We start from the raw sequence: 14,853 nt of genomic DNA, 5'->3' as shown, positions 1-14,853 counted from the left end.
AGTTAACTGCACCTCAGATTGCAGCCCAAATAAATGCTTCACAGAGTTCAAGTAACAGACACCTCTCAACATCAACTGTTCAGAGGAGACTGTGTGAATCAGGCCTTCATGGTCGAATTGCTGCAAATAAACCACTACTAAAGGACACCAATAATAAGAAGAGACTTGCTTGGGCCAAGAAAAACGAGCAATTGATATTAGACCGGTGAAAATCTGCTCCAAATTTGAGATTTTTGGTTTCAATTGCCTTGTCTTTGTGAGACGCAGAGTAGGTGAACGGATGATCTCCGCAAGTGTGGTTCCCACTGTGAAGCATGGAGGAGGAGGTGTGATGGTGTTTGGGTGCTTTGCTTGTGACACGGTCAGTTATTTATTTTGAATTCAAGGTACACTTAACCAGCATGGCTACCAAAGCATTCTGCAGCGATACGCCATCCCATCTGGTTTGCGCTTAGTGGGACTATCATTTGTTTTTCAACAGGACAATGACCCAAAACACACCTCCAGGCTGTGTAAGGGCTATTTGACCAAGAAGGAGAGTGGTGGAGTGCTGCATCAGATGACCTGGCCTCCCCAATCAACCAAATTAAGGTGGTTTGGGATGAGTTGGACCGCAGAGTGAAGGAAAAGCAGCCAACAAGTGCTCAGCATATGTGCAAACTCCTTCAAGACTGTTGAAAAGCATTCCAGGTGAAGCTGGTTAAGAGAATGCCAAGAGTGTTCAAAGCTGTCATCAAGGCAAAGGGTGACTACTTTGAAGAATCTCAAATATAAAATATATTTTGATTTGTTTAACACTTTTTTGCTTACTACATGATTCCATATGTGTTATTTCATAGTTGTGATGTCTTCACTATTATTCTACAATGTAGAAAATAGTAAAACATAATGAAAAACCCTTGAATGAGTAGCTGTGTCGAAACTTTTGATACTGTATATATATTGGATAATTCTTTATTGGATAGGTTGGGAAATACAGTATTTTAACCATCCAGCCCAACAACAAAAGAAGGAATAGTCCACTGTCACTGTTATCTTCCTTATCAACTCTGACCTATATAATATATCTAGTTTGTGACCGGGTCTTCCCAGTAGCCTACCGAATACTGGACAGCAGGGCGGGCTAGGGAAGGAAACCGTCAGGCAGGGACCGGCAGGAACTCGCTGGAGCGTTGAAAGTCCTCGATCAACGCAGATTAGGTCAGAGCAGCGCAAACGTAAACGGCTGCACTTGACTTCGATACAGACCACTTTCTGCACGGAGGACTGTAGCGCACAGCCAAATACTGCAGGAGGGAACATGTCTCGTTCTATCGTCCGACTTTCGCTCGTCATCTCTCAGAGAGTGGCTGCCAAGTCCGTCTTATTGCCCAAGACCAGGGTTCCTGCTTTCATCCGTCCTGTCTCCACTAGTTCAGGTTTGAGCTATTCTGTTAGAATCGAATAAGGCTTTATAGAATGTAATTACATAGCTTGCATCTGGATAGGATACTTTGTCTATCAGTTAAAATTAAGTTTATTAAAATGAAGTTGAATTTCAACACAAGTTTATTAGATACCATTTTAAGAAAACCAGGTCATAGTGTATCTATAATTTTAAAGAAATGAACAAGTATTTTTGTCATGTTATGTAATAGGTTGATGCAGAAAAGACCAGTGGAAGTTGCCAGACAGCCATCTGTCACATGCTTACTGTCACATTTTTCCTGGGGGTCACATTTGCTCCAAAGAGCAGAAATCCATTGTGCTCAAATCTAATTAGGCTAAAGTGACGAAATGAAAAGAACAAAGAAATTGATATTTTTTTTCAATGACGACAAATAAACAAAATGCAACAAAACGCTCAACACATTTTGCTTATCAGTGTGTGCTTTACAGGCTCGGGATCTCTGACTCGTTATGATGAGACGACAGACTGGCAGAAAAAACTTACCCCTGAACAGTATGTGGTCACGAGGGAAAAGGGGACAGAGATGGTGAGTCACACACAGCACACATGCACACACACTTTGCCTGTCCTCAGCCTCAGTGACCATTGACTGGCATTCCTTTATAAATGTCAGTGGGTTCAGTGTGCAGTTTTGTATGGACTTTGTTCTTTGTTTATAATCTTCCTCAGAGTGAAAGATAAGAGCAGTTGATTAAAGAATGACATATGGGCTGAATCCTTCATTTGCACTGATCTGAAAGCTTCAATAATGACAAGAAAGACAACATATAGTGTGTTTACTGTGTGTTAACCAGGTGTGTGTATTTGTGTCCTCAGCCCTTCAGCGGTCTCTATCTGAACCATAGTGAGGTGGGAATGTACCACTGTGTGTGCTGCGATACTCCCCTCTTCAGGTAACCATCTAACCCCCTTATACCTCCCTAACACCTGACTCAGGTAACCATCTAAACCCTTTATACCTCCCTAACACCTGACTCAGGTAACCATCTAACCCCCTTATACCTCCCTAACACCTGACTCAGGTAACCATCTAAACCCCCTATACCTCCCTAACACCTCACCTGACTTCACTCTAACCCGAATTCACTCTAACCCCTAACATCTTAATTTAACCCGAATATGAGCGTTTAGACTAAACCTCTTACTAGACCTCTCTCTCTGTGTCTCTGTCTCTCTGTCTCTGTCTCTCACTCTGTCTCTCTCTCTCTCTCTCTCTGTGTCTCTCTGTCTCTCTTTCTGTCTCTCTCTCTCTCTCTCTCTGTGTCTCTCTGTCTCTCTTTCTGTCTCTCTCTTTCTCTCTCTCTGTCTCTCTCTTTCTCTCTGTAGTTCAGAGGCAAAATATGACTCTGGGACAGGCTGGCCAGCGTTCAAAGAAGCTCATGGGACGTGGGAGCGCGATGAGAGCCATGCATCCATCATCCGTCGCCCTGACAACACCATGGGTAGTGCCGAGACAGAGGTCCTCTGTAAACATGTGAGTTGCATTCTGGGTAATAATGCAGAGAGATGTGTTGGTGTGGTGTGTGTTCTGTCTCCTCTACTGTATTATTTTTACCCTGCAGTGTGTGTGTGTGTGTGTGTGTGTGTGTGTGTGTGTGTGTGTGTGTGTGTGTGTGTGCTACAGTGTGATGCCCATCTGGGTCATGTGTTTGAAGATGGACCAGACCCCACAGGACAGAGGTTCTGCATCAACAGCCAGTCTCTTAACTTCAGACTGAGAGATCTCACACCCGAAGACTAGTGGAGCCCTTAGGACCACTTAGAACCGTCTAAAACCACCTAGGCCTGACCAGAGCAAACCTTCAAACCCAGAGAACACAAACCCAAGGTCCAGTAAAACACAACAGAACTGACACCTGGATCCCTAACACTGACCATAGATGGAATTTTCCTGATTTCCTGACCTCGGCATCAGGAATACTGTTTTCTATGTCTGTATCTTTCTGTAACTGATCATAGATGAACCTGTAATATTTACCTGACTGTATTTACATCTGTTCCCAGCCTAACCCTAGCCCAAACTACGGTACAGTATGTTATAGGGGTAAGGGGGTAAAGGGGATCATGTGTTTCATATGGTCACATTTTTATGTCTGTCCATTATATTAAAGGGTCTTCAATCATAGTCACTGGGTCGCTCTGAGAGTTAAAGGCCTAATGCAGTGGTTTTTATCTCAATATCAAATCATTTCTGGGTAAAAATGAAGTACCTTACTGTAATAGTTTTCCGTTAAAATGGTCCAAAAGACACAAAAATTGCTTTTTAGCAAAATCAATTTATCTAGCAACAATTCTTACAGTGTTAGTTTCATCAGCTGTTGTACAATATGATACAAAACACAGGAAAACGTAATTTTAACTGCTTCTAACTGATAGGTAAGGAGTATTTTTGACCGCTCATTGAATCGAGCCCTTAGTGTCTGCTCTTGTGTACAGTTCGTCTGTGTCTGTGGTAGAACCTACTGTCATATGAACCCTTCAACATGGAGCATATTCTGTCAATAAAATGTGTATTTCTTCTTGTGTGTTTGGAAAGTGTTCTATTGTGTTCAGTTGACAAAATAGCCTAGTGTGTTTTTGTGTTGGTTTAAAAAGAGAAATCAGTTGTAAAATACAGTATAAAGTGCATTCGGAAAGTATTCAGATCCCTTCCCTTTTTCCACATTTTGTTACGTTACAGCCTTATTCTAAAATGTATCAATAAAAACATTTCCTCATCAATCTACACACAATATCCCATAATGACAAAGCGAAAAAAAAGTTTTTTTTGCAAATGTATTAAAAATGTAAAACATAAATACCTTATTTACATAAGTATTCAGACCCTTTGCTGTGAGACTCTAAATTGAGCTCAGGTGCATCCTATTTCCATTGATTATCCTTGAGATATTTCTACAACTTGATTGGAGTCCACCTGTGGTAAATTCAATTGATTGGACATGATTTGGAAAGACACACACCTGTCTATATAAGGTCCCACAGTTGACAATGCATGTCAGAGCAAAAACTAAGCCATGAGGTCGAAGGAATTGTCCGCAGAGCTCCGAGACAGGATTGTGTCGAGGCACAGATCTGGGGAAGGGTACCAAAACACTTCTGCAGCATTGAAGGTCCCTAAGAACACAGTGGCCTCCATCATTCTTAAATGGAAAGAGTTTTAACCACCAAGACTCTTCCAAGAGCTGGACGTACGGCCAAACTGAGCAATTGGGGGAGAACGGCCTTAGTCAGAGAGGTGACCAAGAACCCGATTGTCACTCAGACAGAGCTCCAGAGTTTGTCTGTGGAGATGGGAGAACCTTCCAGAAGGACAACCATCTCTGCAGCACTCTCCCAATCAGGACTTTATGGTAGACTGGCCAGACGGAAGCCACTCCTCAGTAAAAGGCACATGACAGCACTCTTGGAGTTTGCCAAAATACACCTAAAGGACTCTCAGACCATGAGAAACAAGATTCTCTGATCTGATGAAACCATAATTGAACTCTTTGGCCTGAATGCCAAACGTCACATCTGGAGGAAACCTGGCACCATCCCTATGGTGAAGCATGGTGGTGGCAGCACCATGCTGTGGGGATGTTTTCAGCGGCAGGGGGCTGGGAGACTAGTCAGGATCGAGGCAAAGATGAACGGAGCAAAGTTCAGAGAGGTCCTTCATGAAAACTTGCTCCAGAGCGCTCAGGACCTCAGACTAGGGCGAAGGTTGTCAGGGGACAATTACATACTTACCTGATTTGTTTGATATTAACAGTAAACAATTATATATTTAACTAAGAGTAAGACTGGCCTGCTAATGCTGAGTTTTTATGGTGTCCACTCTAGCTTCCTGCAGAAACTGGTCTGTGTGTTGAGGAAATGTGTTTTACTAGAGGTGGCATCAGGTAAATTAAGCCAGGGTTGGGGTTAGAACAACACCATGTGTTGTTAACGACAGGATGAACCCAAAGTGGCTTATGATGCTCTTTGATCTGCTTCAGAGGGGTGACTTCGTGTCCTATATAAGATGTCTGTGTTTCATTATTAGGGAAGCTCTCAGCTTCACAACTTTTGCGGTCGACGGTTTCATTATTGCAATAATTAATCGATGATTGTTTGAATAATTGTCCAAGTCTCTCTCAGTAATGAAATTATCACTAGATGGTTCACCTTCCAACAGGACAACGGCCCTAAGCACACCGCCAAGACAACGCAGGAGTGGCTTCTTGACAAGTCTCTTAATGTCTTTGAGGGGCCCAGCCAGAGCCCGGACTTGAACCCGATCAAACATCTCTGGAGAGACTTGAAAATAGCTATGCAGCGATGCTCCCCATCCAACCTGACAGAGCTTGCGAGGATCTGCAGAGAAGAATGGGAGAAACGCCCCAAATACAGGTGTGCCAAGCTTGTAACGTCATGCCCAAGAAGACTCGAGAGCCAAAGGTACTTCAACAAAGTACTGAGTAAAGGGTCTGAATACTTATGTAAATGTGATATTTGAGTTTTCTTTTAAATATATTTGCAAAAATTTCTACGAAATTGTTTTTCGTAGAAAAAAACAACTTTTTTTCGCTTTGTCATTATGGGGTATTGTGTGTAGATTGATGAGGATATATTTTTTTCATCCATTTTAGAATAGGTCAAGGAGTCTTAATACCTGAATGCACTGTAGTTACAACAATGATATCAACATCGCCCCCTCTCTGTCAGAAGCATACACTGCACTGACTGGTAAGTCCAGCCCACTGCCAGTAAAGGGCTGTTAATGATAAACACAACAAGAGGTCATCACCCCCTCTGTGTGTGTGCGTGTGTGTGTCAACATTTGTCCAGAAAGAGGCAGCACAGAGAAAGTGAAGGTCGGACACAAGACAGAGGGAAAGATAAATCGAGGGAGGAGTGGGTCATTTTTTTCCTCAGTTCTGGTATTACACTAGACATAATCATTTAGCAAGGATCCAGGCAGAACCAATCAGATTACACGAGCATCGTGATAACCACCTTGTGGGACAGACACAGCAGAAGGAAGAAGCAGAGAGCGGTGTTGGGAGTGTTTTGGGGACAGTGCTAAGATGACCAGGGTGTGGCAGTGTGTTACCATGCTAATGGTGGTGTGTGTGTGTCTATGGGGGTTGGCGGAGGCGATTGGGGGAGCAAAGAGCCGACCACGACCCCAGAGGAGACCCCCCAAGAAGCCCAAGGTGAACCCCATTGACGAAACCCTCCCAGCTCAGAACATTGACATACAACAGGTAGGTACAAGAGTGTGTTTGTATGTGTGTGTGTTTGTGTGTGTGTGTGTGCAAACATGATCTCACAACTACAGCACAAACACAGCCAGTGGCGGACGTGCCTTGACGTTGTCAATGTTGAAACCCTGCTGTATCATGTGTGTGTGTGTGTGTGTGTGTGTGTGTGTGTGTGTGTGTGTGTGTGTGTGTGTGTGTGTGTGTGTGTGTGTGTGTGTGTGTGTGTGTGTGTGTTGTAGATGGGAGGGCCGTGGTACCTGGTCAACGCAGCGTCTAAGTGTAACTTCCTGATGAAGAACGGTCTGAAGGTGGAGGCTACTGTGATGACCCTGACGCCCCCCTCCTTCCCAGACACCGCTCTCTCTGTTAGCACTACCACACGTCTGTGAGTTACACTCCTCTCTCTGTTAGCACTACCACACGTCTGTGAGTTACACTCCTCTCTCTGTTAGCACTACCACACGTCTGTGAGTTACACTCCTCTCTCTGTTAGCACTACCACACGTCTGTGAGTTACACTCCTCTCTCTGTTAGCACTACCACACGTCTGTGAGTTACACTGCTCTCTCTGTTAGCACTACCACACGTCTGTGAGTTACACTCCTCTCTCTGTTAGCACTACCACACGTCTGTGAGTCACACTCCTCTCTCTGTTAGCACTACCACACGTCTGTGAGTCACACTCCTCTCTCTGTTAGCACTACCACACGTCTGTGAGTTACACTCCTCTCTCTGTTAGCACTACCACACGTCTGTGAGTCACACTCCTCTCTCTGTTAGCACTACCACACGTCTGTGAGTCACACTCCTCTCTCTGTTAGCACTACCACACGTCTGTGAGTTACACTCAGTGTTATTTCAAGTGTTATATTATCAGCTATGTAAAGTGTTTTAGCAACGTGAAAGTAGTTGTAGTACGAATAGTGGGGGAAGATAAATAGACAGATAAATATAGGTTGTATTTACAATGTTGTTTATTCTCCACTGGTTGCCCTTTTCTCATGGCAACGGGCCACAAATCAAGCTACAGTGATTGCACATTGCAATCTTTCGCCTAACAGCTATGGGAGTTTGTCAATATTTGATTTGTTTTCAAATTCTTTGTGGGTCTGTGTGATCTGTGGAAAATGTGTTTCTCTAATGTGGTCAAACATTTGTCAGGAGGTTAGGAAGAGCAGCTCAGTTTGCAGCTCATTTTGTGGACAGTGGTCACATATCCTGTCTTCTGTTGAGAGCCAGGTCTGCCTGTGGTGACCTCTCTCAATAACAAGGCTCACTGAGTCTGTACATAGTCAAGGATTTTCTTTGTTTTGGGTGTCACGGTGGTCAGATATTCTGCCACTATGTACTCTCTGTTAAGGGCCAGATAGCGTTCCAGTTCGCTCTGTTTTTTTGGTTGATTCTTTCCAGTGTCATTGTTAGCTTTTTGCTTTCTCATTATTTGGTTTGGTCTAATTGTGTTGCTGTCCTGGGGCTCTGTGGGGTCTGTTTGTATTTGTGAACAGAGCCTGAGTGTGTATGCATCGCTTCCTTTTAAGTGGTTGTAGAATTTAACAACTATTTCCTGGATTTTGATAACTAGCCGGTATAGTCCTCATTCTGCTCTGCTTGAAATATACAAAGTATATTTTTGCAGAATTCTGCTTCTGTCGCTCGCTCTCTCACTCTCTTTCCATTTCTCTCTTTTTCCATACCTCTTTCTTTCTTTGTTTGTCTCTCTCTCTCTCTCTCTGCACCCTCTTTAAAGCTCTTCCTTCCTTTTGCTCTTCAAGTCCTTTCTTTCAGAGAGTACCCAAGTCTACCACCAGAGAGCACTCTCTCTCGCTATCTACCTCTATCTCTTCACATTCTCTCTCAGCTCTCTCTCTCTCCTTTTCTCTCTGTCTCTTATGTCAAGTCAACCTTACTCAAAGTGTCAGTAAACACAGTAAACTACACCACTCCACAACACTTTTTACCTGAAAAAGACAGTCTTGGCTCTATAGACATTGATCCTGTACTGGGGAACTGAACATGTTTGCCTGTTTTGACTTGTTATATAATTAATCTGGCTGAACCAGAGGAAATAGTTGGTTGTGCAAGTTGCAAAATGGTTGCAAGTTCTCTCACGCATGCTTGCATGCACACAGACATGCACACACGTGCAACCCCCCCCACACCCACACACACACATACCCACAAACACACACGCACACAAACAGTCTTATGCAATGTTAAAGCTACGTGAATAAATAACTCCGCTGATCTGTCTAACTTTGTATGTTTTTGTCCTCTCCCTCCACAGTAACCACCAGTGTTGGGAGATCCTGCAGGCGTACACCATCACCCCCACCCCAGGACGCCTTGTACTCAATGGTAAGAGTCCTGTCACACACACAGAGACATGCCTTACAGCCCTGTTAACTGGCTATAGACACCCTTCTTCACTCGGCCGTCTCCTCCTCCACCCGGCCGTCTCCTCCTCCACCCGGCCGTCTCCTCCTCCACCCGGCCGTCTCCTCCTCCACCCGGCAGTCTCCTCCAGCTATATCTCTGAGAGCACTGCTTTGTCTCTTTAAAATTGCAGCTGGAACCCCGTGTCCCCAACATTCCACTGCTCTAAACTGATTGGCTTTTCATTCAAAGTATGCAAATCACATGTTATAGTCTGGGAATAATCACTGTGATATATTTACTATGTGTGTTTCAAAGGAACACCAGAAGAGAATTCATGCTCATATTCAAATTACATTAGTTTGGAATGAGGTGCAAATTTGATCTTGTGTCAAAGTTATTGATATTACTGTATTATTATTATTAACTATTATTGTTTTCCATGTAGGTAGTAGACCGTTGCTGAACACTGATATAGTGATTGGAGAGTCAGACTATAACTCCTACGCTGTGTTTTACTACCAGAAACAGGGACAGCTCACCATGAAGCTCTACGGTCAGTCTGCGGCTTGTATGCTGCCAACCTGATTGATACCCTGTACTAACAACATGCTGCAAGCCAACAGTATGGGACAATATATCGGTTTGAAGCCAGGTCTTCTGAGCACGACAAGACTCTGTTAGCCAGCAGAGCTAAAGCCTAGGCATTACTTCTGGGAGATATGGTTCACCAAACCACATTCAGTAAACCATTACAGAAACATCAATGTTGAAGTCACTGAGAATGTTTCAAGGAGGCTGTTGTGTTTTCTCTACAGGCAGATCCAAGGATACCCTTTCAGAAGCCATCTTGGATAAGTTTGAGGACCTGGCTGAGAAAAAGGGTCTGGGATTGGCCTATGTGTTTGCCTTCCCCAACTACAGTAGGAACTTCTCTATCATAACTCACACAGCCTGCCATAACTACATCTCTACCACAGTCTGCATACATACTTAAAATGAAATTGTTTCCAATCTATACAGGTCACTGCGAGTCTGTGGATAAGGACCATGTGATCAGTGAGTATACCATTTCAAACATTTGTTAAACCATTGATGTGGGGCATCGTGGACCTAAAATGGCAAAATAAAGGAATTGTCCAAATATAGACTACATCAATATAAATGTAGACGCTTCAGAATCATCTGTTGTAGAAGGACAAGAACCAGCTGGATGAGGTGACTTCTCTTTCGGGCTCCCGAGGGGCGCAGCAGTCTAAGGCACTCCATCTCAGTGCTAGAGGCGTCACTACAGACCCTGATTCGATTCCAGGCTGTATCACAACCGACTGTGATTGGGAGTCCCATAGGGCTGCGCACAATTGACCCAGTGTCGTTGGGTTAGGGTTTGGCCGGGTTAGGCCGTCATTGTAAATAATAATTTGTTCTTAACTGACTTGCCTAGTTAAATAATTTTTACAAATAAAACAAGAATCCTAAACCACCCCCTAGCCCCTACCAACAAGCTCGGAGGGCCCTCCGTTGTCACGCGTTGGTGATAAAACTCCGTGTGACTTCCAGAGAGTGGCAAAGTGATCAATAAACCAATCATCTTCGGAACATACTTAAGACTTGAATGATGTAATGATAATTAAATAATAAAACAAGCATGAAATTAAATGAACAAATCCAACCAGTCGTTTTACAAGATGTAAAGTAAAATATTTATTTAGGAGTTATTGCATGTTACAAGCGTCAAGTCTCGAAATCAGACATAAACAAATACACGTGGCATATAATTAGGCGTGCAGCGCCATTCTTTTGTATTAAAGGTCCAATGCAGCCGTTTTTATCTCAATATCAAATAATTGACTGGTAAAAATTAAGTACCTTACTGTGATTATTTTTGTACCATTTTAATTGAAAACAAACAAAAATATATTCTTAGCTAAGTGCAATTTCTCAAGCAAGACTTTTGCTAGGACTGTCTGGGAGTGGTCTAAGTGGGCAGGGGAGAACTGAAAACTAGCTGTTATTGGCAGAGGTTCTTTCTTTCTTGGTCTATTAAATAATGGTGATGTCACCATGCAGGCCAAAACTCTATTCCACCAAAACTGGCTGAAATTTCAGGCCGTCTTTTCAAACTGCTCTTGTACTAAAAGGGCATTATCACAATTTCCCATTATTATTACAACATAGTGTGGAAATATACAGTACCAGCCAAAAGTTTGGACACATCTACTCATTCAAGGGTTTTTCTTTATTTGTACTATTTTCTACATTGTAGAATAATAGTGAAGACATCAAAACTATGAAATAACACATATGGAATCATGTAGTAAACAAAAACGTGTTAAACAAATCAAAATATATTGTATATGTAAAACACAGGTAATCACGTTTTTGACTGCACTGGGCCTTTAAATTGGCAAACTCCAAACAGGCGTTTACAGTGCATGTTGGGACAGCACTTTGCTCTGAAGGCTGAAGCCTAATTAGCCCATACACCCTCTATGATTTTCACTCCCTCATCTTTGGTAGGCTCGGAGCAAATGGAGAGAGGCAAAGGGAAGGGGGTGATTTGGGATTCAACAGATGCAGATTGGTGGAATGGCATCCAACCCCCTTTAACTTTGAAAAAAACATCACGTTTACTCCTTCGCAGGGCATGTGTGGATGTACTTGCACAACGGTCAGTTAGATAAATTCCGTTAACAAGTTTACCTAACTGTTACCTCATTTTGAAAACGCGTCTGCAAATCTATAGTATAGAAACAGATTTGCATAAATAAATGGGCATGTTTATTTTTGTCTAACTTAATTTACTTCGTATAGTTTGAGTTTATGTCTGAGCTTGTTTCATCTCTCCTTCCCAGACTGCGTGCCAATATGTTGAGGAAGATTTCAAGAGCCTGCAATACATGGCATATTAAAATGATTGAATTGCTTATGTGTGCTTGTTTTTTGTACTCACTACTGAATCTCCTCTCTGGATAGGCCTACTTAGGGAATTCTCTCGCATGATAATGAGTCCCAGATGTAGCCTGGAGGGGCCAGGGGGTTTAGTTACAAAACGGGGGTCTGCAAACCCCTAGCCCCCATCCTAAACATCCCAGAGAGAGGCTGTGTGCACGTGTGTGTATTATGTAACCAACTCCCTGCCTACAAGACTCTGCCTGCCTCCTTCAGAAAAAAGAGAGTTCAGGGCCATTATGTATCCCTCAAAGTTATCTTTCAGACCTCAACAGTATGTATACTTTAGGAGGAATTCACCCCAAACCCCAACATGGGTTCACAGAGGTCTAAAGTCATGCTCTGTCCTGCAAACTGTTACATTTACTAACTAGTTTTACAACTCACAAGCATGCAGCCCTCGCGGTCATGAGGACTGCTTTACCGGCTCACTCTGAGGACACTGTGTATGTGTCAGTGCATGTATATTTGTGCATGTGTGTACATACTCGTGTGTCTTCATGCTAACATATGCATTTCATGGCGGAAGTTGTAGTGATCAGGAATACGAGTTGTCTAAATAAATAGTCCTATCATTGTGGGGGGAGGAGAGGAGAGGGATAAATCATTCTGCTTACAGTGTAGACCCCCACCTCCTCCATGTGCAGTTGTGTAAGAGTGACATTTACATATCTTTGTGGGATGGAGAGGGGTGGGACTAACTACTGGAGCCAAGGGGTTAGGAGAGGGGAGGAGTAGAGGAGGGGTGGTACAAGCTGGAGGATATAAGGACATTCACTCTCCTCACACACCCTAGAGAGTTGATCAGTCGCACACACCGATCTGTAACCATGATGCTGAGGATGATGGGAGTTCTGCTGTGCGCTGCGCTGGTCGCCTGCGTCGATGTCATGCCCCAGAAAGACTTCAACCTGGAGAAGGTAAGAGAGAGAGAGAGGGCAACAGAAAGAAACACACTGAGAGAACAAATGAGATAGAGAAAGCACAGGCAAAAAGCTGAGAGGAAAGGTGTACAAGAGATTCTGAGGTTTAATGGGGTCAGAGTCGAGCAGAGGACACAGTGTAATCTGCAATGACTATGGAATCAATTTGAATTGTGAGAATGAATGATATGTCGTTCTTATTCTGTTTCTAACTATATCGTTCTCACGCTCCCCAGATGGCTGGTAGGTGGTGGATTGTGGGCTTTGCCACCAACGCCCATTGGTTTGTGAGCCATAAGGCTGACATGAAGATGGGCACTTCTGTGATGCTGCCCACCGCCGGAGGAGACCTAGACCTCACCTACACCAACCTGAAGTCAGTGTGTGAGAGAGCACATTGTGTGCGTCGGTGTGTGTTTGTGTCCATAGAACTTGTGTCACAATGACTCTGCTCTTTCTCTCTCAGCGCTGATGGTACTTGCTGGAGGATGACACATCTGGCCAAGAAGACTGACATCCCAGGCCGCTTCACCTTCACCAGCCAGCGTGAGTATGTGCACGCACACACACAGTCAACATAAGTCCACCTCCCTAACTTCTCTCCCCTTCTCCCTCTCAGGTTGGAACAATGAAAATGACATGCGTGTGGTGGCTGTCCAGTATGATGACTTTGCTTTGATCCACACCATCAAGACCAAAGACGGAGTACCTGAGGTGCTCAACAAGCTCTACAGTAAGTCTGTCTGTCTACATTTCTGAAATGAATTGAAGCTTTTAAAGATGTTCAGGTTTTGTGTGTGTGTGTGTGTGTAATTAATCACAGTTCTTTGGTCTGTTTTTTTAGACTTGTCATGTGTTTACTTGGTGATGTTGTGCTTCTACATCTGCATTGCTTGCTGTTTGGGGTTTTATGCTAGGTTTCTGTATAGCACTTTGACATTGGCTCATGTAAAAAGGGCTTTATAAATATGATTGATTGATTGTATTAACCTGGTGGTGTTGTGTTAACCTGTTGGTGTTAACTTGGTGTGGTTGCAGGTCGCACTCCAGAGGTGAGCACAGCACTGCGGCAGAAGTTCATGCAGTTCTCTCTGGATACAGGAATCATCTCTGACAACATTGCTTTCCTGCCCAAGAATGGTATGACATTACACACGCATACATGCAAGATCACACAGATATACTTACTGAATATACAATATTACGACAATCGCGTGTGCTTCAGTAGAAATAATCTGCTCACTCTTTTCTCCCTCTGTATTGAAGGTGAATGTACCGAGGCATAAAGTGTTTCTTCACTGACCCCCCCCCCTCCTCCTTCATCTCTTCCACGGTTCCACCTCTCCTTTGTCTCCATTTCACATCCAAACTCTTCTCCTGGGAGAAGACTGTGAAACAAGAAACCCCACCCCCTCGATGCACCACTCTTCATCCCTTTTCTACATGTTTTTTACTGCTGATTTCTGTTTTGATTTTCTTGTGCTGAAATAAAGAATGTGTAACAACTCAAGTCTCAAAGTTAGTGTTAATGTAAACAATACGTAGGCTACAATCACATAAGCCTACCTACACTACATTAATGTGAAAGTACATTTTAGAAGCCATTCCAGAGGAGAATCCCAGGATTTTAATCACAAATGGGACTTTATAAATATACAAAGTTAGAATGATGAGGATACAGAAAATGTATTTTAAAAGTGAAACAATACCTGTTCTGTAGCAATTCAGGATATCAGAATAACAGCAGCTGTACAGTTCTGTGTGTGATTCACTAAAGCACAGATGGCTAGAACAAACACTTTGTATGGCTGAGCTTTCTGTTGTACTCTTGAATTTTGTAATTCAAACTAATAACAAGGGCTCAGACACACCAAGGATACTGACTGCTGAAAGGAACTTAGCACCTCTTCCCAGTGTTGCCAATTAACTT

The 14,853-nt window shown here is 43.3% G+C and overlaps 3 protein-coding genes across 3 annotated transcripts; all 3 read left to right on the top strand.

The window, feature by feature from the left end:
* The first annotated feature begins 1,086 nt into the window (after positions 1–1,086).
* msrb2 (methionine sulfoxide reductase B2) lies at positions 1,087–3,975 on the top strand. The gene is made up of 5 exons (XM_029696420.1): positions 1,087–1,418; positions 1,879–1,976; positions 2,267–2,343; positions 2,777–2,924; positions 3,075–3,975. Exons 1-5 carry the CDS (start codon positions 1,301–1,303, stop codon positions 3,189–3,191), a joined length of 558 nt encoding a protein of 185 aa, XP_029552280.1. The 5' UTR covers positions 1,087–1,300; the 3' UTR covers positions 3,192–3,975.
* Positions 3,976–6,246: 2,271 nt separating this feature from the next.
* On the top strand, positions 6,247–11,977 carry c8g (complement component 8, gamma polypeptide). Its single transcript, XM_029696395.1, has 7 exons — positions 6,247–6,678; positions 6,915–7,060; positions 8,960–9,030; positions 9,497–9,604; positions 9,867–9,971; positions 10,072–10,107; positions 11,904–11,977. The coding sequence occupies exons 1-7, from the start codon at positions 6,499–6,501 to the stop codon at positions 11,921–11,923; spliced, it is 666 nt and encodes a 221-aa protein (XP_029552255.1). The 5' UTR covers positions 6,247–6,498; the 3' UTR covers positions 11,924–11,977.
* A 787-nt stretch (positions 11,978–12,764) lies between these two features.
* On the top strand, positions 12,765–14,429 carry LOC115151993 (lipocalin). The gene is made up of 6 exons (XM_029696407.1): positions 12,765–12,920; positions 13,160–13,299; positions 13,390–13,469; positions 13,543–13,656; positions 13,962–14,063; positions 14,190–14,429. Exons 1-6 carry the CDS (start codon positions 12,831–12,833, stop codon positions 14,207–14,209), a joined length of 546 nt encoding a protein of 181 aa, XP_029552267.1. The 5' UTR covers positions 12,765–12,830; the 3' UTR covers positions 14,210–14,429.
* Positions 14,430–14,853: the final 424 nt, after the last annotated feature.

This window comes from Salmo trutta, chromosome 2 (assembly GCF_901001165.1).
Source record: "Salmo trutta chromosome 2, fSalTru1.1, whole genome shotgun sequence".
NCBI classification, from domain to species: domain Eukaryota; kingdom Metazoa; phylum Chordata; class Actinopteri; order Salmoniformes; family Salmonidae; genus Salmo; species Salmo trutta.
The sequence above is the reverse complement of the archived record's forward strand: the minus strand, read 5'-3'. Positions and strand labels throughout refer to the sequence as shown.

Excerpts from the sequence above, each read along its gene's own strand:
- c8g (XM_029696395.1), top strand. The coding sequence starts at position 6,499 with ATGACCAGGGTGTGGCAGTGTGTTACCATGCTAATGGTGGTGTGTGTG. Across the intron at positions 9,031-9,496 it reads AGGACGCCTTGTACTCAATG|GTAGTAGACCGTTGCTGAAC; the intron begins GTAAGAGTCCTG and ends TTTTCCATGTAG. Across the intron at positions 9,972-10,071 it reads GTTTGCCTTCCCCAACTACA|GTCACTGCGAGTCTGTGGAT; the intron begins GTAGGAACTTCT and ends CAATCTATACAG.
- LOC115151993 (XM_029696407.1), top strand. The coding sequence starts at position 12,831 with ATGATGCTGAGGATGATGGGAGTTCTGCTGTGCGCTGCGCTGGTCGCC. Across the intron at positions 12,921-13,159 it reads AAGACTTCAACCTGGAGAAG|ATGGCTGGTAGGTGGTGGAT; the intron begins GTAAGAGAGAGA and ends CACGCTCCCCAG. Across the intron at positions 13,470-13,542 it reads CTTCACCTTCACCAGCCAGC|GTTGGAACAATGAAAATGAC; the intron begins GTGAGTATGTGC and ends TCTCCCTCTCAG.
- msrb2 (XM_029696420.1), top strand. The coding sequence starts at position 1,301 with ATGTCTCGTTCTATCGTCCGACTTTCGCTCGTCATCTCTCAGAGAGTG. Across the intron at positions 1,419-1,878 it reads TCCTGTCTCCACTAGTTCAG|GCTCGGGATCTCTGACTCGT; the intron begins GTTTGAGCTATT and ends TGTGCTTTACAG. Across the intron at positions 2,925-3,074 it reads CAGAGGTCCTCTGTAAACAT|TGTGATGCCCATCTGGGTCA; the intron begins GTGAGTTGCATT and ends TGTGTGCTACAG.